Consider the following 26,328-nt stretch of genomic DNA (forward strand, 5'->3'; position numbering starts at 1 on the left):
TGAAGTATATACAAGTCTTTATAAAAGAATCAAAAGCTCAATAAATATGCAACTTTACACAGAGCCCATCCCAAGGACTAGGAAGAGGGGGAGGGGGCTAAAGGCAGGGGAACCGTCGTCCCATTTGGCGCCAGATGGTGGAGGAGGGAAGGGCTGCCTGGGACCCCAGCCCTGGAGTCCAGCCCAGAGGACTGGAGGTCCTGAATTCAGAGAGCATTGGGCAAAAGACTCTGCCTAGGCTGGGGGTTGGGGGGTGGGGAAACAGGCAGGTTAGTGACAGTGGTGACTGTCGGGGGGTCCTGCAGCCTGGGCCTCTGCTGAGCCCTCCTCCACTTCCATCCGGTCTGGCAAAGTGCAAATTGGGCCCTTGGGGGCGGTGGTGGTGTCCGGCTGGGCACTCAGGCCCGTGTGCACATTAAGGCAGCAGCTGGAGCAGGGGCTGGCACACCCCAGGAGGCATGTTGTCTGCTGTCCCTTGGTCAGTGGCACCCTTGGGGGCCTCCCTCTGCTCAGACCTCCCTGCAGTGGAGAGGAGGGGAGAGACAGTTCTTCCTTGGCTGACGGTATTCGGAGGGGCTCTGGCCACCCTCTCAGGCTTCTTCACCGCTGCCCACTGTGCACATCCTCGCCAGATGCTGGGGCAGGTCCCAGGCTCCCTCTCCCATCCCTGTGCCCAAGTGCCATCTGTTCCCAGCCATGACAATGCCCCCAGCACACTGGGCCACCTGTCCTCCACCCCAGGCCAGGCCACTCACGAGGCAGTGAGGGTGGAGTTAAGCAGCAGGGTAGTCCTGATTCGGTAGAGCTGGGCCAGCGTCAGCTTCCTGTGCTGGGCCGAGATCCCCGGGGGAGGCTCAGGCTGGACCCTGGTCGAGGCCCCCGAGGACAGCTCTCTGCTCCTCCTAGTGGGTCCTTCGGGCTCCCCACCTGGGCAGTGGGCTCTACCCTCTAGCTCTGCCAGCTGGGGGCCAGGGCCAGGTGCCCCCTGGCAATACCAGCTGGGCCCAGCTTCCTGACAGGAGCCCCGAGTCCTTGTGCCAGGGACAGTAGCAGCCAAGCAGACTTCCGACAGGCTGCGGCTCGGGGCTGGGGGCACTCTGCGGGTAGTGGCCCCTGACAGCAGCTGGAGGAGGCTGGCCTCGGATTTGGACTTAAGCAGGTGGGGCAGGCAGGGCAGCAGCTGGACAGGAGTGCGGCGGCGAAGGCGGGGTGAGGGTGGGGGTGACGGGGCTGGTGGTAACTCTGGGGGTCGGGGTGCTGACTCCACCGTGGGGGCTGGGGCCATAAAGTCTTGCAGGGATGTGGGGGAAAGGGTGCCGTAGGCGGAGTCCATGGAGCAGGAGCGGCCATCCACAGGGCCCAGGGGCAGAAGCTCGCTGGTAGGAGTGACAGATGAGGCGGTGGTGCTGAGAGAGGTCTCGTCTGACTGGGAGCTGAAGGGGTTGCCCCTGAATTCAGGAGAGGACAGCAACTCCCCAGGCTCTACCACCACCATGGCCAGGGTTTCCGTAGAGCCGTCCGAGGCACTGTGGGGGCCGAGAGGGGAGTCAGTCCAGCTAAAGGAAGCCTAGACGGCTGGACACAGAAGTTGAGAGCCTCTGCCCTCCTGAGTCTGAGGCTCAAAGACTGCAAGCAGGCAGCACGTGAGCCCGAAACACAGGTATCAGGAATGGCGTCTGTCATCACCACAGTATCTGCTGTCAGATATAGTCTAAGAATCTTCAGCTCAGCTCTGGGCAGCTACCACTAATAGATCAGAGTGGGCACTCAAGTTGAAATCCATTTGCCATCCCCGCTAGTGGGGGGCAGAGCCCCCCTCCCCATGCCCACTGGGTTCATATCATAAAGCCACGCACAGGGAAAGGGGTCCCACTCAGTGTCGGTCGCCTTGGGGTCAGGAGTCCTGGGGCAGAGCACCTGCTCTGCTCCAGCTTGCTGGGTGCTCCTGGGCAAACATACCAGTGCTGGGAGTCAAGGCTGTGGCTGCTTTTGCGCAGAATGGTAGGGGAGCTGGCAGCCGAAGTGCTACTCCCCCCACCTTCCTCCTCCTCCTCCTCCTCCTCCCGCTCATCCTCCTCCTCTTCCAGGCTCTGCAGGTGCTGCTGGTCGCCTGGGTGCTCCTGCACACGCAGCTGCTGCAGCTGGTTCTGGAGATGGGCATGCACAGGGGCCCCACAGCTGGTGAGCAGCAGACCCCACCAGGCTGCCCTGCCAGGCTGCCCACCACTCTGCTCTCACCTGGGCATTGTAGATGGCATCCACCCAGCCACGGCATAAAGCCTGGCCACTGGCCTGGAACGTGTAGGCCCCCACAGCACTGTGGAACTCGTTCAGGTAGATGAGGAGGAAGGAGCCTGGTTAGGAAGGGCTCGAATCAGTGCTAGCTGGGACCAAGACCCCAGCCCACTGTAGGTCCTGCCCATCACAGCACCCCTCGCCCCCATCATAGGTCCCACCCAGGAGCTGGGAGCCGGCCAACTCACCTGGGTCCCGAAGCTCCCGGCACACGATCTTGTCCACCAGCAGCGGTGGCCTGATGACCTTGGTCCTCTCAGCCTTCTTCACTGGCTTGGTCACCAAGAGCAGGTCAGTGAAGAGAAAGCAGTACACGTCCATCTGGAGATGGCGGGGGGTGGAGGGTAATGCAGGAAGAGCAGGAGAGGCCAGAGGTCAGGGCCAAGGCAGGCACCCTCCCCTGGGAGCACTGGTGTCAAGTACCTGTCTCCTTCCACCCCCACTGAACTGAGAGTAACATTCAAATGAAGAACAAGATGACTTTCTCTCATCCAGCTACTTACTTGTGACTTATGCCAGTTAAAAGTTTACATTAAAGAGGGAAAGGAAGGTGGTTTTAAAATCATGATTGGCAGGACTTCCTTGATTAAGAATCCGTCTTACAATGCAGAGGACACTGGTACAATCCCTGGTCGGGGAAGATCCCACATGCCACAGAGCAACTAAGCTTGTTCGACTAGGGCCCGTGCTCTGCAACTAAGAGAAGCCACCACAAAGAGAAGCCTATGCACCAAAACTAGAGAGTCATCCTGGCTCGCTGCAACTAGAGAAAGCTCTCATGCAGCAACGAAGACCCAGTGCAGCCAAATATAAATAAATTTTTAAAAAAATCATGATTTGCAGACTCTGGGTTACACAGTGCTTGAAAAATTCATAGCTTTGTAGCAAGACTCTAGGCTATTCCCAGCCTGCTCACAGAATGGGCCCCTCCCTCCCAACAGGAACACACTGTGGCATTGACAGGTGGGCTAGAATGGCACCTGATGGCCGGGATCCAGCTGCTGTATTTGTAAAAAGTAAACTGCAGGCAGAAAGTCATCCCTCAACACAATATTGTTAAGCGATTATCCTTCAATTACAAATAATTTTAAAACAAGAAAAAAAAACCAGTCATTCCTCACATAAAGGCACTAGTTTTGAATTGCCACCCAAGGGACAGAGCAGCTAAGAACCACTGACTAGGGCCCGGGAGGTCCCGAGGAAGGGGTGGTTCAAACCCCACAGGGTAAGGGGGAGGCAAGGGCCCTGAGTGTGGAGAGGTTCCTGGAGTCACCTTGCTGTCCTTCCCCTCCTTCATCCTCAGGCTCCCTTCCAGCAGCAGCTGACGTGTCTCCTCAGGGGAGGCACCAGGGATGGGAGCTGTCAGGTCCAGATGTAGAAATTCCTTCAGGAGCTGGGGGGTGGGGTTGGGGGGCGGCAAGAGAGATCAAGGTCTGACCCCTCATCTCAGCTGGGAGACCTCAGATGAGATTCCCAGTATAGCTCCCATCTGCCAGTGTGGCCCTTCCCCGCCCCCAGCAGGGCCAAGGACCCCCACACAGACGGAGGCACCCACCTTGTCCACCTCGTCGTTGCTGCCCTCCACCACCTCGTAGGCGTCGATGCGACTCACCACGGCCGCCAGCCGCTGCCGCTCCTGGCGCTGCCGCATGCACGCGTTCACGTGGTGGATGAAGCGCTCCACCGAGCCGATCTAGGGCGGGCGGGCCAGGGCAGCTCAAGGACCGGGTGAGGAGGGGCCGCCAGCCAGAGGGAGGGACCCTGCCCGCGACCCAGTTACCCTGCCCGCGACCCAGTTACCATAGTGACAACGGCCTCCTTGGCGCGCGGTTCGTCGGTCTTTCTTAGCACCGACTTGAGCAGCAGCGGGTACTTGGTGAGTCGCTGATGGGGCTTGGCCAGCATGTCGCTCAGCTTGAGCCGCTGGCACTGCTGGTGCTTCTCGGCCCACTGCAGCGGGGAGGCGGAGCGGGACTCAGGGTGGGCCCCGCCCCGGGCCCCCAGGCCCCGCCCACCGCCATGCCCTCCGGCACCTGCCGCCCGAGGGAGCCCTTTGCGCAGTGCCCTGGCCCCCCGGCGAGCCCCACCCGCCCTCACCGTGATGTAAGTTCGGAAGAGGTCATTGTCGCGCAGCAGGCCGCGCATGTACTCCATGCAGCCCTCCTCCTCCATGCAGTATCGGACGTAGGGCTTGAAGAGGGAGCCGAACTGGCGCGGGGCGGAACAGGCACAGCACCGGTTACCGCGCGCCCGCACCGCGGGAGGGGGCCCCCGCTCTCGCTCCTCCCTTATTGCCTCTCCCCGACCACCAGGGGGCAAGCTTATTATCCCCGTTTTCCACACGAGGAAACAAACGGAGCCTCAGCGAAAGCGATCGGCCTCGGCCAGGTGGTAGCAAGGGCACACGGTCAGGTGGAGTTTCACACCACTGCGACCGACTCTGAATTCTACGCCTCTTGACCACCAGGGGTCATTCGGGCCACCAGTTGGGAGGGCGCTGGGGTGTTGGGCAGACGGGATTGGCGCCCCAGCCCTGCCTCTGTGTCCCTGAGTGTGTCCGATCTGATCCGTACCATCTTAAAGCCTTTGAGGAAATCCCCGGGCTGCAGAAGCGCCCGCGTGCGCCGCGCCTTCTCCAGCACCGGCGCCATCACGCTGCCCCACAGCCCGCGGTGCAGCCGCGCGATCTCAGGGATGTTGCTGAACAGGCGGTCCGCCTCCACCTGGGGGGCGGGATTGGTGGTGGAGGTGCGCTCGGCCCCGCCCCAACCCATCTCTCTCCCGCCCTGTCAGCCCGGACCCCAGCCTTCTTCAGCACCATCCCATGCCGTTAGGGGGGTCCATCCCGTTTGGGGCCGGGCCCCGCCCCTGCCCATCCTCTTCCCCGCCTCTCACTCTACCCATTAGCCCCGCCCGGAGCTTTCTTCATCATCATCCCACGTCCACAATTAGATGCCAGGCCCGGTCCCTTACCCACTCCACCAGTCAGCCCCGCCCCTGTCCCGCCCCTCCCTGGCTTTAGCCCCTCCCCATTCCCCGTTACTTCCTGGGACCGCCCCCGCCCCGGCCCCGCGCGGCACCTCACACAGCAGTCCCGACTCTTGCAGGTTCAGGAGGCAGCACAGGAACAGCTGTGGGGGCAAGGAGCACTGCGTCTGGAGTCGGGGTGGGGGGCTCCCTGTCCCGATGCCCCACCCAGACTCTAAGGCTCCCTTCGCCCCTTCCCCATCCTGGAGGCCGGAGGCAGCCTGAGACAGAAAGGGTTCACCCTTTGAGAAAAGACCCAGTTCCATGGCCCAGCTGGGGGTCCCCCTACCCAGGCCCCACCTGGAGGGCCGCTCTGGCACACTGCCCTGGCGGCCACATCTGGAACTCTCTCCTCCAGCTCTGCCCTGGCTCTCTCTGGTTTCTGCCCAGAGGGTGTCTTCTTTGAGCCCACAAGCCCAGGACAGATGCTTCCCCAGATCAAAGTCCCTATACCACCCCCCCCACTCCCAATGCCTACCCATCCTGTCTCCACATCTAGGGTGTGGGCTGCTGGACACCTGGCATACAGCAGGTGTTTGGAAACAGCTGTTGAGTGGATGAGTAAAAGGATGAGGTCTGTGTTACTCAGCTCAAGCCAGCAGACTTGCCCCAAGCCCCCTCCCAATTCCCAGGGGCCCAGGGGAATCACCTCCACTCTGGGGTGTGGCCTGCCCCTACTCTCCTCCCACTTTGTTGCTTGGCACCTGCTCCTTCTGCAAAGGTCCAAACTCTGCTCAGGGACACCCAGAGGAGGCCACGGTGGGGGTGGGGGTGGGCAGGGAGGCAGGGTGGCTCTGGGCCCCACACTCACGTTGGTGATCACCCGCAGCTTCTTAATGTATGAGGCCTCCGTGTGCAGGAGCTCCCAGACCGCCTCCTGCTGGTGGCACTGCCGCCGGGTCAGCTTCTGTGGGGAGGGCAGGGTGTCTCCAGGAGCCCCCGGGTGGCCAGATCAGGGGAGCAGGTGGAGTGGTCCTGCACGCAACCTTTTTTCCCATTTGAGACACAGAGGCCCCCCAAGTTCTGGGCCAGCCAAGTGGTACACCACACTTTCACCTTGCCTGAGTTCCTCCAAAGCTGGTTAATGATGACAGCAGCCTGGCAGGGCTGTCCATGGACCATCCTGCCACCCTAGGAAGGGCCCCGTGGAGTGGGGCAGGGGCGATAATGCCCCCCTTTCCCTGAGAAGGGGGGAGCTGTAGGGCAGGCGGGCGGCACCCACCTCGTGCCCATCAATGAGCTCCCGCCAGCTGTCCTCCAGCCGAAGTCCGGCGTCATCCTCATCCTCCTCTTCGTCACCTTCTTCCTCCCAGGAGTCATGGTCAAAGCGCAGCCTCCGGGGCAGCCTGGGCAGCCCGAAGAGGCCATAGGCGTGCAGCTTGCCCTCCAGCTGCTCCATCTTGTCTATCTCCTGAGAAGAGACGTGGTCAGGGTCAGGGGTCAGGGGTCAGCCAGCCGCCCTGCCCCAGGGCACCTGGACCCACATACCCGGCCATAGGTGCTGGTGCTGGGGCCTGAGCTGAAGAAGCCGCTGAAGCGACTGGCCGCCCGGTTCTTCCAGCTGTCACTGCCACTGCTGCTGCTGCTGCTGCCACTGCTGCTACTGCTGGGCAGAGAGCAGCTGGAGGGTGTGGGGGGCTCCTGCCCAGGGATGCTTGCCTCCCCTAGGAACTCTGACATGTTCTTGCGTCGGCGACCAGGGGCCTGGCCAGGGAGCAACAGTCAAGAGGCGGGTCCACTCTGACCCCCATGGCCCCACCCCATCACGCATTTCCAGGACCTCAAACCTGCCTGGGATGCAGGAGGGTCTCTGCATTCCCCCACCCTGTGAGGCCACCTCTCCTGAGACCTAAACATGCCCTGGGGGCTGGAAGGTCCAGAGAGGCGCCCCTGGGCCACGCCTCCCACCACCGCCAACCCCAACCAGGAGCATAAAGCACTTGGGAGAACACAGAGTCACACACACTCGGGTGCACTGAGAAGCCCACGTCCAAGTGGATCCCTGATGAATGCTCACGGACACAGCCAGTGACATACAGCTTCGCTCCCCACACAGTGTCTGCTTGGACACACATGCTCAGACTCCTCGTGCACGAACACTCAGAATTCCCAGGCCCATCCCCCTGCAGTGGGTTAGATCCAGCCGGTACGCCCGGAGCCAGCCCCATTTCACAGAAGGGGTAGGAAAGCCCCCAGCAGGAGCAGCAAGGGGCCCAGGTGACCTCCCCTCTGGCCCCTCCCCACCCCTAGCCCTGACACAGCCCCTCCTCACCAGGATATCCAGGCTCTCCCGGCGGCTCTGGAGGTCCACGCGCTCTTGGGCCGGGGGCCCAGCCCCGGCTTGCCGCAGGATCGGCAGACTCAGGGACTTGGAGTCCTTCACCCCCTGCTCCACCTTCCCCTCGTCCCCTGGCTTGGCTGGGGAGGCATGTGGGGACAAGTAGAGGTCCTCAAAATCCAGGCCAGTGGAGGACGAGACCCCGGTCCTCTCTCTCCCTGGAGGAGCCAAACCAAGGCCTGGCTGCCCTCCCTCAAAGCCCCACCTGCCAGCACCCTGGTTACCCTCCCCCAAACCACCCCCCTGCCAGCACCCAGCACTGCTGCCCAGCAGAGACACCTGTATGGTAATGAGCCTGCTCAAGGCCATGGCCAACGGGAACCTGAGCTGGGAAACAACACCCTCCCCAGAGGACCCAGTTGCGCCCCAGCTCCCCTGCTCACCTTTGACCCGCAGGTAGTGTCCCCCAAACCTGTAGGCCTCAAAGGTGAGGGACAGGGGCGTGTTGGACTGGTCCAGATAGATGTCCACTTTGCCCAGTGCAATGCCCTTCCTTTCAAATACTGGCAGCAGCACCTCCCTGCCCCAGGACAGGAGGTGTGTGTGTTGGGGGCCATCATATGAACCCCTCACCCTGCCCAGAGACATCACATGAACCCCTACCCCATCCCCCCAAAAGAAAAGGGAGACCCCAGGGGGATCACACCCAGGTTCATACATGCACACATGAATAGGAGGTTCACACGTGTATACACAATGCCCTCGCCCTCACACGTTCGTGTTGACACACCAGGGCAGACCCTGTCACATGCCAGTCCATGCCCCAGGGGTGGGTCACGTCCACTCAAGCATGGCTCCCAGGCCCTCACTGCACATGAGTGGGGTGCCCATGAGGGAGGACACACTTGTTTACGGGCCACGACACAGACACACAGTCATACCTGCTGAGGCCACAACTGCCCCCAGCTCCCTTCTCCCCTCAGCCCCATCAAGCCCTACCCCAGAGACTTCTTTTTCATGGCTGGTACAATCTCCGTCTCAATGTCCACGTTCAGGTCAAATTTCAGGGTGAAGCACTCCTTGCTTGGGTCCTGAGCAGACATGCATCTCAGCGTCTGCACCCCTAGGGCCCTCCCCTCCCCACCCCAGGGTCCTAGTGAGCACAGGGATCTCCCTGTCCTTTTCTATCCCAGGGAGGGCCCCGGCAGCCCTCCTGCCAGAGGCAGGAGCTCCTGGAGCATCCCCCACCTGGGCTAAGGTGAGCAGGGCTGGGCTGCAGGGCTGGGCAGTGACAGAGAGACATGCTCACTCCACGCCCCATCCCCGGGTTCTTGGAATTCAGAGCAGAGAGGCCCAGCCTCGGGAATGGAAAGGGCCCAGGAGGGGCAGAGGCTGGTGGGGAGGGGCCTGCTCTGCCAGCCTGGGGGCTTCTCACATCTGTATGTCTTCTCCTGGCTTTCTTCTTGGAGAGTTTCAGGCCTGTGCTCTTTCGGTCCCTGCAAGGAAGCCAGTCAGGGCAGAGGTTGGAGGCGTGGGTGGGCTCTCATCAGGGTGGGATGTGGGTAGGCCCCAGTTGGTGACCCACCCCTTTCTGACTGTAGGTGGCCAGGTAACTCAGGTTGGCTCAGGCAAGCAGGGGTGGAGGTGGGGAGTGGCTCACAAGGAGCTGTGCGCCCCCCTGTGGCCAATCCAGGAGTCATACCCAGGGTCCCTAGACAGGTGGAAGTCTGCCCGCAGAAGCCCTAGAGGCTCACCCTCCAGGAATCTGGGTGGCAGCAGGGGCTAGGAGGGGTCTCTGGTCCCTAGATCTGTGACCTGACACCCAGCCTTGGGAGCTCCCAGGTGTCTTCTCTGCCCACCAACCCCTCACCTACCCCTTGCCATCCATACAACTCTCCTCCTCCTCCTCCAAGTCCACAGCAGGGCTGGTGCGCGGGGGGCATGACCGGGTGGACACGTTCCGAGCCAGGACAGAGCCTGTGGAGTAGAGCGGGAGCGGGGTTGTGCCTGTCTCCCTGTCCCTGGTCCCTTCCTTAGTCTTCCAACATGGCAGTCTCCAGAGGAACCAAAGCCATCTATGGACCCTGGGACCCCGCCTCCCTAACAAGCCAGGGCCCCTCAGTTCTGTGAGGAGGGGTCAGTCACTGCTTATCATTTACCCATCCCCAGACTCAAAAAGATGCAAGGGCCCTGGAATGACATCCTGGGTGATGCCCTGCGCCCAGTACAAATCCACCTCAGTTTACCCATCTATGAAACAGGCATAAAGAAGCGCTGCCTCTAGGACTGTTGCAGGGAGGGAACAAAGTCCATGGCTCTTTCTTGCAGGTGTCCCCCTCTCCCCTCCCCTTTCTTGCAGGTCACCACTGTGACCACACCCAAAGTCCCAGGGGGCCCTGGGGAACAGTCCTTTTGTCCCTCTGACCAGCTGGGGAAGGAGACAAAGCCACCTCAGCACAGTCAGCTGGCAGTGGGACTGGGCCAGGTGCCTGTTCAGCAGGAGGGGTTTCTTGTTTCCTGCTGCAAGTTCCTTCTGACCTGCCCATCCCACCTCCCACTGCCTCTGCCCGTTGGCTGCCTGGCTAGAGGATCTGCCCAGAAATCCCCTGCCTGGAGGAGAAGACAGAAGGGCTTTCTCCACGCTGGCCTGGGCAGGGGCAGAGGCAGGTCCATTGAGAAGGACCCGGCCCCTAGAGAAGACAGGCTGGCCCTCGAGCAGGGCCGGTCCCCAACTTTTCCTCTTATTAAAAAACTGGCAGGGCAGAGGATGGCAGGAAGGGATAGTTAGGGAGTTTGGGGTGGACATGTACACATGGCTGTATTTAAAATGCATAACCAACAAGGATCTACTATATAGCACATGGAACTCTGCTCAGTGTTACGTAGCAGCCTGGAAGGGAGGAGGGTTTGGGGGAGAATGGATACATGTATATGTATGACTGAGTCCCTTCCCTCTTCATCTGAAACTATCCCAACATTGTTAATGGGCTATGCATGCATGCTAAGTTGCTTCAGTCATGTCCGACTCTTTGCAACCCCATGGACTGTAGCCTGCCAGGCTCCTCTGTCCATGGGATTCTCCAGGCAAGAATACTGAAGTGGGTTGCCATGGCCTCCTCCAGGGGATCTTCCTGACCCAGGAATTGAATCTGTGTCTGTCTCCACCTGGGAATCCCTGTTAATCAGTTATACCTCAATACAAAATAAATGTTAAAAAAAAGAAAAACATTTGTGGAACAAAAGGGGCAGCAGATTTGGGTTTCATTGTTCACAGTTGACTTGTGTCCTTTCTCATGGCCTTGTCATGATGCCTACAGTTACCAGGATCCTGTGCCCCCAGGCAAGGGCTCTAGGGACTGGTCCCTCCCTGTGCTCACCTTGGGGGGGCAGGTCGAAGCGGACGTGCCCATCATAATGCATGGCGCTGTGGAACTTGCTGTCACAGGCCTCACAGAGGTTGAGGGGGCCCCGGTGGTGTAGCTGCTGGCAGTCGGCGTGGTGGCATACCTGTGTGGGAAAGGATGGGGGCAGGGTGGACCCAGACCCCTGTGGTACACGGGGCCCCTGGCCCTACAGGGGCTGCTCTTCATGTCCAAACATCCACGTTCCACAGGGGCCCGTGCTTATTAATTTATCCATCAAGTGTTTCCCAAGCACCTACAAGGTGTCCATTCTGGGGGATGCAGAGAAAGCAAAGCCCTGCCCACAAGAAACACAGTGCAGAGTAAGTAACCACGAAGCAGGTGCTCCCAGGGCCTCTTCTGGAACACAGGCAGAAAGGGCCCCCAAAAGTGAGGCTGGGGCTGCCCGTCAGTTTGCCCAACTCAGTGTCGTCAAACAGAATGCCTCCCCGTCCTCCGTGCCCAGGGCCTCTGCCCTCAATTCTATGACCTGCGCAGCCCCCGAACAGCTGACCACCCTGGATTTCTAAGTCAAGGTATGGAGGGGCTTATGGAGGAGTCAGGGAATGATGCTGGCATCTGGGTGCCTACGTGGGACCCATGGGCCGTTGCTTAGTGACGTGATCTCAGATTTACCCATTCGCTCCAGTCTGCTCTCATCCCCACCCCCATGGATGACCTTCCTATCTCCTCCATCCCCTAAGCATCCCAAACTCACGCCCCACTGACCCACTGCCTACTTTTCCAGGGAAACAAGCCACCAGAAGGCACTCCGTGAGCCCCAACCACCACAGCCACCCACCCATCCTGGGCTGTGGAGGCTTCACCCTGCCCCAATCCCAGACCAGCCTTCCACCGAGACCCACCTCTCACCAGATCATTCCCATGGGCAAACCAACCTGATTCTCCAGCTCCAGCTCCCCCTCCACTTATAACTAAACTCTGTAAAACCAGGCATCCATAACCACCAGTTCCTGTTCTCTCCTCCCATTACCCTTTATTTTCTTTTCCCTCAACTTTTTGTTTTAAAATAATTCAAACCTTCAGAAAGTGGTAAGAATAGTACAATGACATCTTCACACCATTCTAGCTCCGCCAGTCATTCACATTCGCCACACTGCTCATGACACCCCTCCCCTGGTGAGGAAATCGACACCACCTGGGAGCACAGATGTTCTCGTGCAAAACCCCACACAGCTCTATGTGTGTCACACTCGCGGAAACTCAGTGATGATACTTTGTCCAACTTTAGTCTCCCTTGGCATTTCCACAAGTGTCTAAATAACGTCCTTCACAGATTTTTTTCCCCACATGGTATTCAATCAAGGTTCATATGTATGTACGTTTGGCTGTGTTTGTTTATCCCTTTAAGAATAAATGCCCTGGGACTTCCCTAGTGGTTCAGTGGCTAAGACTCCAAGCTTCCAATGCAGGGGGCCTGGGTTTGATCCCTGGTCAGGAAAGTAGATACCACATGCCGCAACTAAGAGTTCACATGCCAAAACTAAAGAGTCTGCATGCCTCAGTGAAGATTAGAGATCCTGAGGGATGCAAATAAGAGCCAGTACAGCTAAATCAACAAATAAAATATACATATATATACTTAAAAAAAAAAAAAAAGATTGAATGAATATCCCACATTTTCCACCCTGTCTTTCAGGACATTGAAGCAGCCAGGCCAGCAGTTTTGCAGAAAGCCCCTCCTTCTGGATTTGTCTGGGGGTCTCGCACAGTTTGCTGTCGTTCAGTTGCTCAGTTGTGTCTGACTGTAGCACAGACACCACGGACTGTAGCACACCAGGCTTCCCTGTCCTTCAACATCTTCCGGGGCTTGCTCAAACTCATGTCCTTTGAGTTAGTGATGCCATCCAACCATCTCATACTCTGTCATCCCCTTCTCTTCCTGCCTTCAATCTTTCCGAGCTTCAGGGTCTTTTCCAATGAGTCAGCTCTTCGCATCAAGCAGCCAAAATATTGGAGCTTCAGCTTTAGCATCAGTCCTTCTAAAGAATATTCAGGATTGATTTTCTTTAGGATTGACTGGTTGGATCTCCTTGCAGTCCAAGGGACTCTCAAGAGTCTTCTCCAACACCATAGCTCAAAAGCATCAATTCTTCCTGCATAGTTTAAAGATGAGCATATGTGCAGGGACAACAGAGAGTGGACCGTGTCTTCCTCAGTGTGCCCGAGTGCCAGATCATCTGGGGATCTCACTGTATCGTGTTTGTTTGCTTTAATATATACTTATTTGGCTGTGCCAGGTCTTAGTTGCAGTTGACAGGCTTAGTTGCCCTGCTACATGTGGGGTCTTAGTTCCCTGTCCCCTGTATTGGAAAGTGGATTCTTAACCACTGGACTACCAAGGAAGTCCCCTCGCTGTACTCTGTAAAGGCGTGTTCTCTCTCTGTAATGAGTGGATACAGGGCTTCCCTGGTGGCTCAGTGGTAAAGAATCCACCTGCAATGCAGGTGACCCAGGTTCAATTCCTGGGTCAGGAGATCCCCTGGAGAAGGAAATGGCAAACCACTCCAGTATTCTTGCCTGGCAAAGCCCATGCATGGACTGGGGAGCCTGGCAGGCTATGGTCCATGGGGTCGCAAAGAGTTGGACACGACTTAGCCACTAAACCACCAATGAGTAGGTAGTCCTGGGGTGACACTTTGAGATAGCCTGCTCCCCAGTGATTGCACACTCCAGGACTTTAGTCCTCACTGACGGCTTTTGCCTAAATCAAACTATTACTACGATGGTTGCAACCGGAGATTTTCTAATTCTTCCATTTTCTCTCAGACCCTCTCCCATCAATTCTGCTCCCTCCCCAGTTTGCTCTTCTAAGGTCTCTGCTGACATCCACACTTCGAAGTCCTCTTGCTTGTTCGCCCAGGACCCAGCATTTGACATGGTCTCTTGGAAACCGTTTCTTCCTCGGCCCCCAGGACCCATGCCTTGCCTATTCCCTCCCCTCTCAGGCCCCTTGCCTGCTTCCTGCTCTCTCCCCATCTGTGGACCCCTCCTCATTTTACCCACACCCACTGTCCTAGAGAGGGCTCCCAGGTGATCTGTCCAGTGGGGACCAGGCCCAAGACTCTGGACCCACCTTCTCCATCCTCCTCCTGTATCCCAACAAGCATCTCAAACTTAAAAGGTCCTCACATGAGCTCCTGAAATTTTCCACATGGCTCAACCCATCTCGATTACTGGCAACACCTTCTGGCTATGCTGATGTTATGTGCTGAATTATATCCCTCAAAAAGATAGGTTCAGGGTATTCCCTGGTGGTCCAGTGGTTAGGACTTGGTGCTTTCACAGCCATGGGCCTGGATTCAATCCCTGGTTGGGGAAGTGCTGTTGTTGTTTACTTGCTAAGTCATGTCTGACTCTTTGTGACCCCATGGACTGTATGTAGCCCATCAGACTCCTCTGTCCATGGGATTCTCCAGGCAAGAATATGGAGTGGGCTGCCAATTCCTTCTCCAGGGGATCTTCCTGGCCCAGGAATCGAACTTGCATCTCCTAAACTGGCAGGCAGATTCTTTACCACTGAGCTACCTGGGAAGGCCTGGTTGGGGATCTAGAATCTCACAAGCCAGGTGGCACAGCAAACAGTTTTGTTTTGTTTTGTTTTTAAAAAGATAGGTTCATTCCTAACCCCCAGCACCATAGAATGTGCCCTTGATGGAAAGAGGATCATTACAGATGGCATTAGTTAAGCTGAGGTCATAATGGTGTCTGTAATCACACAGGATAGAGTATGGACTAACCATATGACCGGTATCCTTATAAGAAGAGAAGAGACATAGAGAGGGGACACATAGTGAGAAGCCATGTAGCAACAGAGGTGGCGACTGGAGCCAGGCATCTACAAGCCAAGGGATACTGAGGAACAGCAGGAGGCGCCAGAAGCTGGAGGAAGCGAGGGAGAGTCCTCCCCTGCTAACTTCCAAGGGAGAACGATCTGACCACATCTTAATTTCAGATTTTTGGCCTCAGAACCGAGAGAATAAACTTCTGTTGTTCTAAAGCCACCCTGACTTGTTATGACAGCCCCAAGAAAATATAATAGGCCAAAAACCTTGGGGTCACCTGTGATCCTTCTGTTACCCATCATCCAGGCAGTCTAACACATCTTCAGGCGCCATCCTTAATATCCATAGTTTCAAACCGGCCACACTCTCCAGGCCAGCTTAGCTCCCATAGCCTCTTAGCAGGATGACAGGGCCCCAGAGCTGGTCACCCTACACCCATCCTTGACCCCAGTCTGTTCTCCATGAGCAGCCGCAGTGGACCCAGTTCAAAGAGGAGTCACACTGCTGTTGCTGCTGCTAAGTCGCTTCAGTCGTGTCCGACTCTGTGCAACCCCATAGACAGCAGCCCACCAGGCTCCTCTGTCCCTGGGATTCTCCAGGCAAGAATACTGGAGTGGGCTGCCATTGCCTTCTCCAATGCATGAAAGTGAAAAGTGAAAGTGAAGTCGCTCAGTCGTGTCCGACTCTTAGCGACCCCATGGACTGGAGCCTACCAGGCTCCTCCGTCCATGGGATTTTCCAGGCAAGAGTACTGGAGTGGGGTGCCACTGCCTTCTCCGAGGAGTCACACGGACCTCCTCAAAACCCTGCAAGGGCTTCCCATCTCCCGCCAAGGCAGGTGACCTCGGGGCCTCTTGTCCTTTTCTCCTAGCTCCTTACACTGCCCCCACCCACCGGCCTCCTGCCTTCCCTTTTACTGGGCTTCCCAGGTGGCGCTAGTGGTAAAGAACTGACCTGCCAACGCAGGAGACGCAAGAAACACAGGTTTGATCCCTGGGTCGGGATGATCTCCTAGAATACGAAGTGGCAACCCACTCCAGTACTCTTGCCTGGAAAATCCCACAGACAGGGGAGCCTGGCACACTACAGTCCATGGGGCCAGAAAGAGTCGGACACGACTGAGCCACTGAGCATACATATATTTATTTATTTGGTTGTGCTGGGTCTTTAGTCGCAGCACTCAGGGTCTTTAGTTGTGGCACGCAGGATCTTAGTTCCCTGACTAGGGATTGAACCCATGTCCCCTGCATTGGGAGAGCAGAGTCTTGGCCACTGGACCACCAGGGAAGTCCCTCCTCCTGCCTTCTTGGACACGCTTCTTCAGATGTGCCCCACCTCTGAGCCTTGGCATCTGCTAATCCCTCAGCCTGAAACACTTTCCCAGACACTGAAATAACCAGCTACCTCCCTTCCTGCACACCTTCACTCAAAAGTCACCATCTTCCCCTTCTAAGGTTTCATTCCTCCACATCCACTCCCTGCCCCCGCCTTCTCTCCTTAACACCTCCCACTGGCAGGCAGTCTGCGTGTCTCACTTTGTTGCCTCCACACCCTATCAGCTCTACAAGGACAGCAGTTTCGGTCTTTCAGGTTCACTGACTGATCTCATCCTAGCCGTTCAATAAGTACTGGTTTGATTATTAAGTAGCATGATAGAGGACCACTGGAGATTTGGGCTGGAGAGAGCCTGATCAGGCATCTTCTTTAGTCTTTATTGAATTGGTTACAATATTGCTTCTGTTCTGTGTTTTGGTTTTTCAGCCCAAAGCATGTAGGATCTTAGCTCCCCGACCAGGGATCAAACCCACACCCCTGGGATGGAAGGCGAAGTCTTAACCACTGAACCACCAGGGAAGTCCCAGGGATTTTCCTTTTAATATTTGTTTATTTCTTTGGTTGTGCCAGGTCTTGGTTGCCACACATGGGATCTTTAGCTGTGGTATGCAAACTCCTAGTTGTAGCATGTGGGCTCTAATTCCCTGACCAGGAACTGAACCTGGACCCCCTGCGTTGGGAGCGCAGAGTCTCAGCTACCAGACCACCAGGGAAGTGCCCCAATTAGGAATTTTGAAGATGACAGACAGGGTAAGGATGGCCTAGACAGCAGAGAAAATGGCCAAAGATAGGAAAGAAGAGGAAGCTGAAAATGTCTGATCATTTATAACGTGATTGTCATGTGCCCGGGGCTGCACTGAGGGTTCCTCATCCCATGAGGTAGGGGCTAGGATTGTCTGTATTTTACAGAAGAGGAAAGTGAGGCTCAGAGAGGTTAAGCAACTTGTTTAAAGTCACACAGCTAGTGGAGTCAGGACTTGAACCTAGGGTATGTAGCTCCAGAGCCCACATTTTCACCACATTCACACCATTTCTTGGTAGCAGAGAAGGGAGAGAGGAGTGGGGCCCTCCTGACAGAGGGCCGGGCTTCACGGATACAGGAATCCCTGCAGTGAGCATCTTTTCCTGACAACAAATCCGAGGAAGCACTTGTCCTTTCTCCCCGGGAGGCTCACAGCCAGCCAGCTCAGCAGCCCTCTCGCCCTCTGTGTCCAGCCTGGCAGTCAGTCTGGCACAGGTGCCCCATGCCGACCCCTTCCAGGCCTCTAGCGATTTCCCTGACAGCTTCATTTTCCTGGCGCCAGGCTTGGCATTGGGCAGTGGGGCTGTGGACTGTCCAGCTGCCCAGGCCCTAGCTTCACAGTGGGTGGGGGGGTGACATGGAAGGAGCCATGCTAGGTTGTGGGTGTTCTGGGTTGAGGGGGGGGTGGTTCTCTGGGACTCTTCCAGTCCAAGTCCTTGGTTCTGTGCCACAATCTTGTTTTAAAACCTAACCAGTAAATGTGCTCCCACCAGGCTTCTCCATCCATGGAATTCTGCAGGCAAGAATACTGGAGTGAGTTGCCATTTCCTACTTATAATACCTATAATACCACTGCATAGCATACAGATTGCCACTAAGTAAATATTAACTGAATGTACTAACCAATAGGTGGGCTTCCCAGGTGGCACAGTGGTAAAGAATCCACCTGCCAATGCAGGAGACAAGAGTTCAATTCCTGGGTTGGGAGGATCCCCTGGAGGAGGAACTTACTACTGATACTAATGCTAATTTTTTTTTTTATGGTTTAGTTCTTTCTTTTTATTTATTTATTATTATTATTTTACTTTACAATATTGTATTGGTTTTGCCATACATCAACATGCATCCGCCACGGTGTACACGTGTTCCCCATCCTGAACCCCCCCTCCCACCTCCCTCCCCATACCATCCCTCTGGGTCATCCCAGTGCACCAGCCCCAAGCTTCCTGTATCCTACATTGAACCTGGACTGGCGATTCGTTTCTTATATGATATTATACAATGCCATTTTAATGCCATTCTCCCAAATCATCCCCCCCTCCCTCTCCCAGAGTCCAAAAGAGTGTTCTATACATCTGTGTCTCTTTTGCTGTCTCACATACAGGGTTGTCACTAATGCTAATTTTAACAAGAGTCCAGCTGGTGGCTGACCTCCTTCCATCCTCCCAGCAGCCCCCAGGCTCAGGGACACCAGGATGATGTGAGAGTCAGGCTAGGATCTGAAGCAGGTGAGTATTCAGCGGGTTGAGGATGAAGTTCTGAGAACCCCCAGGGAGGGAGGCTGAGGCTGAGGTGGGCACAGCCCACACTGTCTGTTCTTACACCTCCATCTCCAAACCCCAGGGTCTCCGCAACTCCCTCCAGGATTGGGGGTCTCCCCATCACTAAAGCAGGGTAGCCCTTTCCCAAAGCCAGACTCTTGAGCCTCTTCTCTCAGACCCAGGGTCTACTCCCCACCTCCTTGCTGCCCCCTCACGCCCCGCTACAACCACTCTCTAAGGGCAGCAGCGATCCTGCCAGCCAGGGAGAGACAGCAGGGTCCGAGGCCAAAAGTTCTCAGGACTCAAGCCAAAGAGGCGAGAGCGGAGGCGTCACTGCATGTCCAAAGGCAGAGAATGAGCGGTAACTTTACAAATAATAGAGGGGCCTGGGCCTCTTGGGGAGCACGATCAAGGCCAACTCCCCCAGGGATAGGGCGTGGAGAAATCAGTCTTCCCAGTCCCACCAGGGTGGCCTCAGAAGCAGGAGTAGGAGGGGTGTGGGTAGGGCCTGGGCAAAGGAAGGAAAGGGGAGGGTGGCCAATGCAGGCCCTGGGACCCACAGGTGTGTCCGGAGTCAGCCCCAGACACAAAAGGCCAGGGTCTGGCTGTCCCCTCCGCTGCTTGGTCCCCTTGGTGCCAGGGTGGGGGATACATCTCAAGCCCCCAGCCCTTCATCGCCTCCCCAGCCCCTCCTCCCCCCTGCACCCCCGCGGTGTGCACCCCGGGGCAGGGGGCTGGGTCGCCGAGTACCGGATCCGCTTAGAGACGCGCGCGGAGGAGCGACAGAGCACCCGCCCCGGCCTCCCCGCCCGGCCCCCCGCGCCCGTACCTGGCCTTCCCCGTTGCGGCCACGACCCCCTGCCCAGCCGGGCTCGGAGTCTCGGGAGGGCAGCCCGGGGCTCGGCCTGGAGGCCGCGCGGCGCCCGGAGACGCCGGGTCCCGTCCCCATGGCGGCCGGAGGAAGCGGCGGTCTGCGCCGCCCGCCGGACAAAGCGCGGAGCCCCGCTTCCTGCCATTGTGCGGCCGCGCCCGCCCGCCGAGCGCGCCGGGGACCCCGGGGGGGCGGGAAACACCCTCCCGCCGGCAGCCCCGCCCTGACCCCACCCCCGCTACACACAAAGGTCCCAGGCTCAGAGGGTTCCCCCCTCCCCGGGGACCTCCTTGGATGCTGGGGGCAGGGGGGCCCGCCGGTGACAACCCCCCTCACCTTGACTGCGGAACCCCGGCCCCGCCCAGTCCCGCGGGCGCCTCAATTTGCTGTGACCGCCACCCCCCCCCTCCACAAAGCGAACTACTGGGCATAGGAGCTCCCCCTGGCCAAAGGGCATCTTATCCCCCTCCCTCCAGTCCTAGGGACCCCCGCACCAGAGCCTGAGCCCGCAGGACTTCTCCCTCCCGTGAGGGAGCTTCCTTAATGCTGGTGGCAGAAGAGGGGGGACCGGACCAAGGACACATCACATCTCCCTAGGGGTCCTCGGACCCCGCTCCCCGTCCAGACCCGAGGATATCTGACTCCACTTCCCAGTCTTAGCCACACAGCCGGCGCTCAGAGGCCTTCTTGAGGGTCATCTTAGTATAGGCCCGCAATCCAAGAGACCCCCGCTTCAGAGCCTGAGTCCGGGGGACCCCCGCTCCCACTGCCCATGCCAGGCAGAGAAGCAGATTGGGGCTGGTGACCACAGGTGGAGGCGGCGGGCAGAAGGCAGGTGCGCGGGGCGGAGAGGGTGGTCTCTGGGGTGTGCCCAGGAGTAGAGTGAGAGGAGGCGTCGGGACAACCCCGCAGCCCAACTCAGCTTTCCACGAAGCCCCTGCTGCTCCAGGCTGGCACCCACCGCCCCGCACCCCTCCCCGGCTCAAGGCCACGTGGGAGCTTCCGGTGCCCTACCGCCAGAGGGCGTTCATCAGAGCCCAAGACGCAGACCAGGAATGGGGTGTGGTGCCAGGATCCCCACTGTAGGTCGTCAAAGCCTTTCACACTCACTCCCAGGAGGTGGAGGCGGGCACTGTTATCCTCGCTCATCGAGTGGGGGGTAAAGTGACGAAGAAGTCCACAGGCAGGACTGACACCCAGGCTTCTGACTCTGGGGTTCTGGAATGGCCTCCCTGGGGCACTCCTCAGTACTCATGGGGGAGGGGGACACGCTGTCATCAGCCCCATCCCCTAGACAGCTCCCCCCTCAGTCTGGTTCTGTGGGGGGAAGACGGTCTCTGCAGGTTTTGCAAGGAGCAGCAATTTATCCATCTATCCCGGCCAGGAGGTTTCCACGGCTGTGTCCCCTCCCACATCCTGAGTGGCCCTCTTTCCACACCACAGGCAAATCCTTTAAAACTGAAACCTGACCATGTCACTCCCCCACCCCCCACCCAACCCTCCTGTGACTTCCCATCTTGCTTAAAATAAAATCCCAATTGTGGCCTGGTTCCTACCTTGCCCCCCTGGCCGGTTACACACGGTGGGCTGCCATGCTGGCTTCCTTCATCCCCACAACTCACTGAGCTCAGAACCTGCTCCTCTGTGTTCTGGAACACCATGTGCCCTTTATCTTCCCAACAGCTGGCACTGAGCCCCAATTTAAATCCTACCTCTCCAAGGAGGCCATTACTCTTCTCTCCAAATAAACACCCCCTTACCCCGGAACTCTCAGTCCCCTTAAATTGAATCATTTCCTCCAAAGCATCTATTTATATTATGACCTGAAATTATTTCCTTTGTTCACTTCTTGATTATCACTTTTCCCTGCTAGAATATTCTCTCCAGAGGCTAGCAGTCTTGGCTGTCTGGCCCATGCTTCATCTTTGGCACTTAGAACAGTCCTAGCCACCACAGGTACTCAGTGTAGACTAAGATGATGAATGGACGAATGAAGACAGGAGGAGGGGCTTCATGCCAGAGAAGGCCATTAGGGCCAGGAAGGTCTTGGCCAGGATGCCCCCTCCTGTGGCCAACGGTTAACAAAGCTTTCTCTATTGCCTGTCCACGGCTTCTCTCCATCCCTTCCAACATCCATGACCTTGGCTTGCTGGCCCCAGGCAGGTCAGTTTCTACCTCAAAACCTGGTGGTGTTGTCCAAGCCCCCTGCCCCTGCTGCTGCCCCCCAGGCCAACCTCTGAGCACACCTAAGTGCCAGGCCTATGCCAAATCCTGTTCACTCTTCTCAGAGACCATAAGGAGAAGATACTGTTACTATCTCAATTCAACAGACAAAGACACTGAGGTTTGGAAAGGTAAAAAAACTTGTTCTAACAGCGGATGCCCACTGGACCACCCCCTGTGAGCCTCAAGCACAGAGAAGGGTGACATGAAGACCAGCCAAGTGGTGGTTTGGGAAGCAGGGGACTTGAGGTCCACCCCCTTGAGGACAGGGCAGATCCCCAAGCCCACCAGTCTGGGGTAGCCAGACCATCAGGACTGGGCCAGGACAGGTCACCAGAGGTCACTGGAGTGACCAGGTTCTGGCCACCTTGAGTCACGCTCCTGCTTGGGTTCTCCATCCAGGGCTGGGGCTGCTCCTTGGAGGGCCAGGGCCCTGCTGTCCCAGGGCCAAGAGTGCAGGGTCAAGGAACCTGTGGAGCAGGGGAGGAAAGGAGCCCTGCACAGGGAAGGGAGGAGGCCTCAGCAGGCTTCGAGGTTCCCACCTCCTCGCTAAATAGGGAGCTGAAATAGCCCATGAGCAGGCCCAAAAGGTCCCAGCCCCTGAATCCCTGAGGAGGGGGCCCCTCCCTAGCCCAGCCCCAGCTCCAGGCTCATGAGTCAGGACTGGCTTGTTGAAACTGATACCCAGAAACCAGATGCCACGGCTGATGAATAATGGAGTCTCCAAGGCAGGAGCCCCCTGCCACTCCCGCCCTGCACCACCTCCCCAGCCCCAGAAAAGCAGAGGCCTGTGGGCTTCCCCTTCCCCACAGTGGGTTGGGGCCCCAGCCTGGTCTGCAGTGGGAGAGGGGAGGTCACAGGTCTGGGGCCAGCTCTGTGTTCTGTCCACAGGAGACTGGCCCGGAACCAGGAGTTGGGGCTCTCTGGCCAGGGGGACACCCCTGCCCAGGGGCTCCCTACCCAAGCTAAGCTCCCCTAAGAGGCTCCCAGCCCCGAGGCTCCATCTGGCACCTCAGAAATCTAGGGGTGGAGGCTGCATGTATGGGCACGTTAGCCAGGGAGGAGCCGGCTCTGCCAGGCTGCTCTCCTCTCCAAACGCCCCATCTGGCTCCTCCCTTCCCCTAGGCCTGGGCCTCACCGCTTGTTCTCAGGTTCTGGGGTCCCCCTGGAGGCAGAGCCTGCTCTAAGGACCTGCCCCGTGCTGGGCAGATGGTAAGGGTGTAGAGAACCTCTCCACAGGCCAGCTCCACGCCACCAAGTCCAGAAGCCAGTGAGCCCTCTTCCTCCCCAGGGAGCCAACCAGCTGGGACCAGTGGGTACTTGGCGGAAAAGGAGAGGCTGTGTGGTCCATGAATTTTGCCCCCTGCCCAGGTCCTGCAGAAATGTGCCCTGGAGCCCCAGACCCCAGCCTGGAAGCCTGCAACTTCTCCAGGCACCTCTTGTTTCAGAGCCACACAAAAGGCTCTTTGGGAGGGAATTGGGGAGAGGGCACAGGCCTGGGCTGCACACCTGGGCCCACCTACCCACCTCCTGCCCTTCCCTACTGTGCAAAGAGGGCACTGGCCAGTTTTCTAGAATTCTCTACCTAGGGATGGCTGCTGGGTTCAAATGTGTGTCTGGGCTCTGGCAAAGGAGCAGAAGAATAGTGAAACAAATCCTCCCAGAGCCCTCCAAGCCTGGGGAAGGAACTGGAGGAATCGGTAGGGTCCGAAGCCGCTGGGCCTCCACTTCCTCAGTCTTTCATCAGAGCGGCCCAGGGTCTCTCCTGGCCTCTGGGTCTCCAGGAGATCCATGGGTCCTCTGGCTCTCTCTCTACCCAGGCCAGACCCAGGCGGCCCGAGGTGCAGACTCTCGCGCCCCCTGCCGGCATCGAGAGGACTTTCCGCTCGGACCGTCAAGGACGCCCAGATGCGGCGAGGTAGCCGAAACGACGGAACCAAGCCCCGCCAAATCCCCTTTGGAACCCCTCGCCCCACCAGCAGCCCTCACACCAGGGCTGAGGCCCTACAGACTCCTCACGGCTATTTATCCCAGCCGACCCCACCCTAGAGTCATTGTGGGGGCGGGCGCTGGAGCCCATTCCACCCTCAAGTAAGTGGAAGCAGAGCCGGTGGCGCCCATCGACGGCCACCTGCAGGCCCAGGGCTGTGTGGGACCCTCGCCCTCCCCTACCCCCAATATCCCCCCTGCTCCCCCCGCCCCAGGCTTCTGTCTATTAATTCAGGGGGAGTCTTGGCTCCCGGCCCCACCCCCCCCCCCCCCCCCACCTCTGAACTTCCCCGTGAGACTCACCTAGGGACATGGGTCTCCTCCCCAGTGGCTAGGGCTCGGGTCAAGACTGCCAAAGCTCCGAGGGGCCTGTAGGGCGAGGGCCACAGGAACCGCGGGGCGGGCTCGGTCCGCTCTGCGCCGGCGGGGGCGCGGGTCGTAGGGGAATTACGGTAGGCCGCGCGGGCGCTACCACCTGGGCGGGCCGGGACGTACCATCGGCGCGCCCGGTTGGGCCGGGGAGGGGCTGCGCTCCCGGGAAGCTCCGGGCGTCCCACCCCGCGGCCCAGGGGGTGGCTGGAGGGCCGGCCGGCGTTTGGGGGTAACCTAGGGTCCGGGCTGCGGACAGAGGTAAGGAGGCCGTTGTCACTGTCCCCAAGGGGGCTGCCCTTACAGACCTGCAGAAAGTTCAAAACCTGCAATCTTTGACCTGGGCTTAAAGAAAAGAGCTCGCCCTCCCGCCCCCGGCCACGGCCAGCGGCAGGACGCTGCCCCCCGGGGTCCAGAAGGAGGCACCCGCAGGCCCTGCCCGCCCCGGGAATCGCCCCAAGCCAGGCTGGCTTCCGCTGGATTCTGAACTGCGCCCTCCGCGGCGCCTGAGAAACGGGCCCGCCTAGCTCCGTGCCTCCCTCTTTTTTCCTGGCCCACGCCTAGTAGGTCCTTAAAGAGGGGCCCATCCCGCCCTTCGGTGGTTCCTGGCAGACTGAGTTCAGAATAACTCAGCGTTCAGGACTTGAGGTAGGGGTAGTGTCGGGATTCCCCGCCCCAAGCACACCTACCCCCTTCCCTAGGGAGTCTGACATGATGGGGCTGCCACCCCGCACTCCCAGCCTCCTGGTTCAGACCTACTTGCATTTTCCCAACTCTAGATCATCTCCATCAGGCCCCCTCCAGACTACAAGAGCCCCCTCCTAATGGGAGTCACCGTCCTTGACAGCGATGACCTCCCTGGGGCTGGCCCACACCAGGGCAGCTCATCTTGGCCAGGTCGCATGTGGTGGGTCCCGGCCTCTGGGGCACCCTAGACCTTCACTTTCCCCCCTCCAAATTACTTAGCCAAAGCCCCAAAGTTCCACTTGCACTGCTTCCCTGGTCCTGCCCCATTCTCCAGTCACACACTGGACTGCCCCGGATCTACAGCTGACCAGCATCTCTAAGAGCCAGCTACCTCCAGAGATCCCAGAATCTGGCCATTCTCAAGGGCGCCTGGCCTTTACCTCTCACCCCCAAAGCATTCACTGCCCAGGAGAATAAGTGACTCCTTCTTCCATTATTCACCACATCCTGCCCACTCTTTCTCCACAAGGACCTCAAACCCACCCCTTCCTCTGCCCTGTGTCCACTGGTCTTCATCTGACAAGCCTTCCCCTAGACATAGACACCACCCCTACCGACTCATCCCTGCCACCTCACAGCCCAGTGTTAAGCTGGAAGGGAAGTCTGAGGTCATCAAATCCAGACTTCACTCTCTGCTTAAATTGCCTCTAGCAATGGGGTGCTCACTACCTATGTATCAGAGAACAGCTTCAGCTGTTGGAGACTCTTACCTATACTGAACCAAAGTCCACCTCCCTGCCAGGGCCCTTGGGAGCCCTGCAGAAAAACTCACCGGGTGCTCCTTTCCTCCTGACAGTTCGTTAGAAATGGTAGGCTCTGAGGACAGACAGATCTGGTTAAGACAGACCCAGGCAAATTATTTTCCCCTCTCTTTTTCTCAGTGTCCTGTCTCTGATGGAGATGGCGTGTCTTTGCTGCACAGGGTGGGGGTGAGGACTAGATGAGGTCCCCATGGAGAAGCACTGAGGCAAGGCCTGGCACGCAGTAGGTGCTAAGAACACAGTGGCTGCTAGAACTGATACCTTTAAGGATGATGCCCTGAGGGTTCCCTCTCCAGGACAAACACCCCAAGTCTTCCATCCCCTCAAATGTGATTCCCTAGGCCAATGTCAGCCCTTCTCTGTGTCCCCTTGTGACCTGAGGTGCCCTGTACAGACTTCCATCAGAATGCCCAGATCAAGGGACTCTGCCCTGTGGTTAACTTGCAGGAGGGTGGGGACACCCACCAGGTCATCACCTGGCCCTTTGGGAGGGAGGGAGCAAACACTTCCTCTGGGCCCCCAACAGGACACCTGCCCTGGGGACAGGATAGCTGTGCAGTAAACATCCATCTGGCTGGGTGGGGTTGGTCAGGTCTAGGAGGGAACCTAAGGTGGTCTCAGATCTCAGGGAAAGAAAGGAGGGCATGCTGGGAGCCTAGGGGTTTCTGTCCCCCTGCGCACACGATTCACACATGATCACAGCTAGCATCTTCTTGAACACCACAGCAACCCAGGCTCTCTGCTAAGCACTCCACAGGTAAGCCCTCTTAATTCTTGTCACAATTCTAGAAGCCTCAGCTTCCAGATGAGGAAACTGAGGCTCAGAGGTAGACTGATTTTCCCAGGGTCCTGCAGTTGGAAAGGGGTAGGCTGCGACCCTGAAGTTCCCAGGTGTGGGTTACTCCATACATCTTTTACAAATATATTCATTTATTTATTTGGC

General features: G+C 58.0%; 1 protein-coding gene across 8 annotated transcripts; it reads right to left on the reverse strand.

The window, feature by feature from the left end:
• Nucleotides 1–23,950, reverse strand: PLEKHG5 (pleckstrin homology and RhoGEF domain containing G5). 8 transcript variants are annotated; one of them, XM_086344245.1, is made up of 22 exons: nt 19,255–19,283; nt 10,978–11,107; nt 9,475–9,577; nt 9,036–9,096; nt 8,600–8,691; nt 8,044–8,180; nt 7,595–7,740; nt 6,811–7,026; nt 6,545–6,733; nt 6,134–6,229; nt 5,801–5,868; nt 5,376–5,426; nt 4,869–5,018; nt 4,393–4,503; nt 4,096–4,245; nt 3,851–3,988; nt 3,569–3,688; nt 2,484–2,616; nt 2,239–2,354; nt 1,960–2,147; nt 756–1,526; nt 1–519 (listed from the first exon to the last, which is right to left on the reverse strand). In XM_086344245.1, the coding sequence occupies exons 13-22, from the start codon at nt 4,944–4,946 to the stop codon at nt 510–512; spliced, it is 1,815 nt and encodes a 604-aa protein (XP_086200371.1). In that variant the 5' UTR covers nt 4,947–5,018; nt 5,376–5,426; nt 5,801–5,868; nt 6,134–6,229; nt 6,545–6,733; nt 6,811–7,026; nt 7,595–7,740; nt 8,044–8,180; nt 8,600–8,691; nt 9,036–9,096; nt 9,475–9,577; nt 10,978–11,107; nt 19,255–19,283; the 3' UTR covers nt 1–509. The 8 variants fall into 8 exon arrangements, with proteins under 8 accessions (XP_086200371.1, XP_086200370.1, XP_086200369.1 ...); XM_086344244.1 differs by lacking the exons at nt 5,801–5,868; nt 19,255–19,283 and adding an exon at nt 23,812–23,950; XM_086344243.1 differs by lacking the exons at nt 5,801–5,868; nt 19,255–19,283 and adding an exon at nt 23,812–23,950 and having other exon boundaries at nt 8,044–8,234.
• Between the last annotated feature and the right edge of the window lie 2,378 nt (nt 23,951–26,328).

The sequence above is a fragment of the Bos grunniens genome, chromosome 16, assembly GCF_055505025.1.
Source record: "Bos grunniens cultivar Pamir isolate PY7600 chromosome 16, Bosgru_T2T1.0, whole genome shotgun sequence".
NCBI classification, from domain to species: Eukaryota; Metazoa; Chordata; class Mammalia; order Artiodactyla; family Bovidae; genus Bos; species Bos grunniens.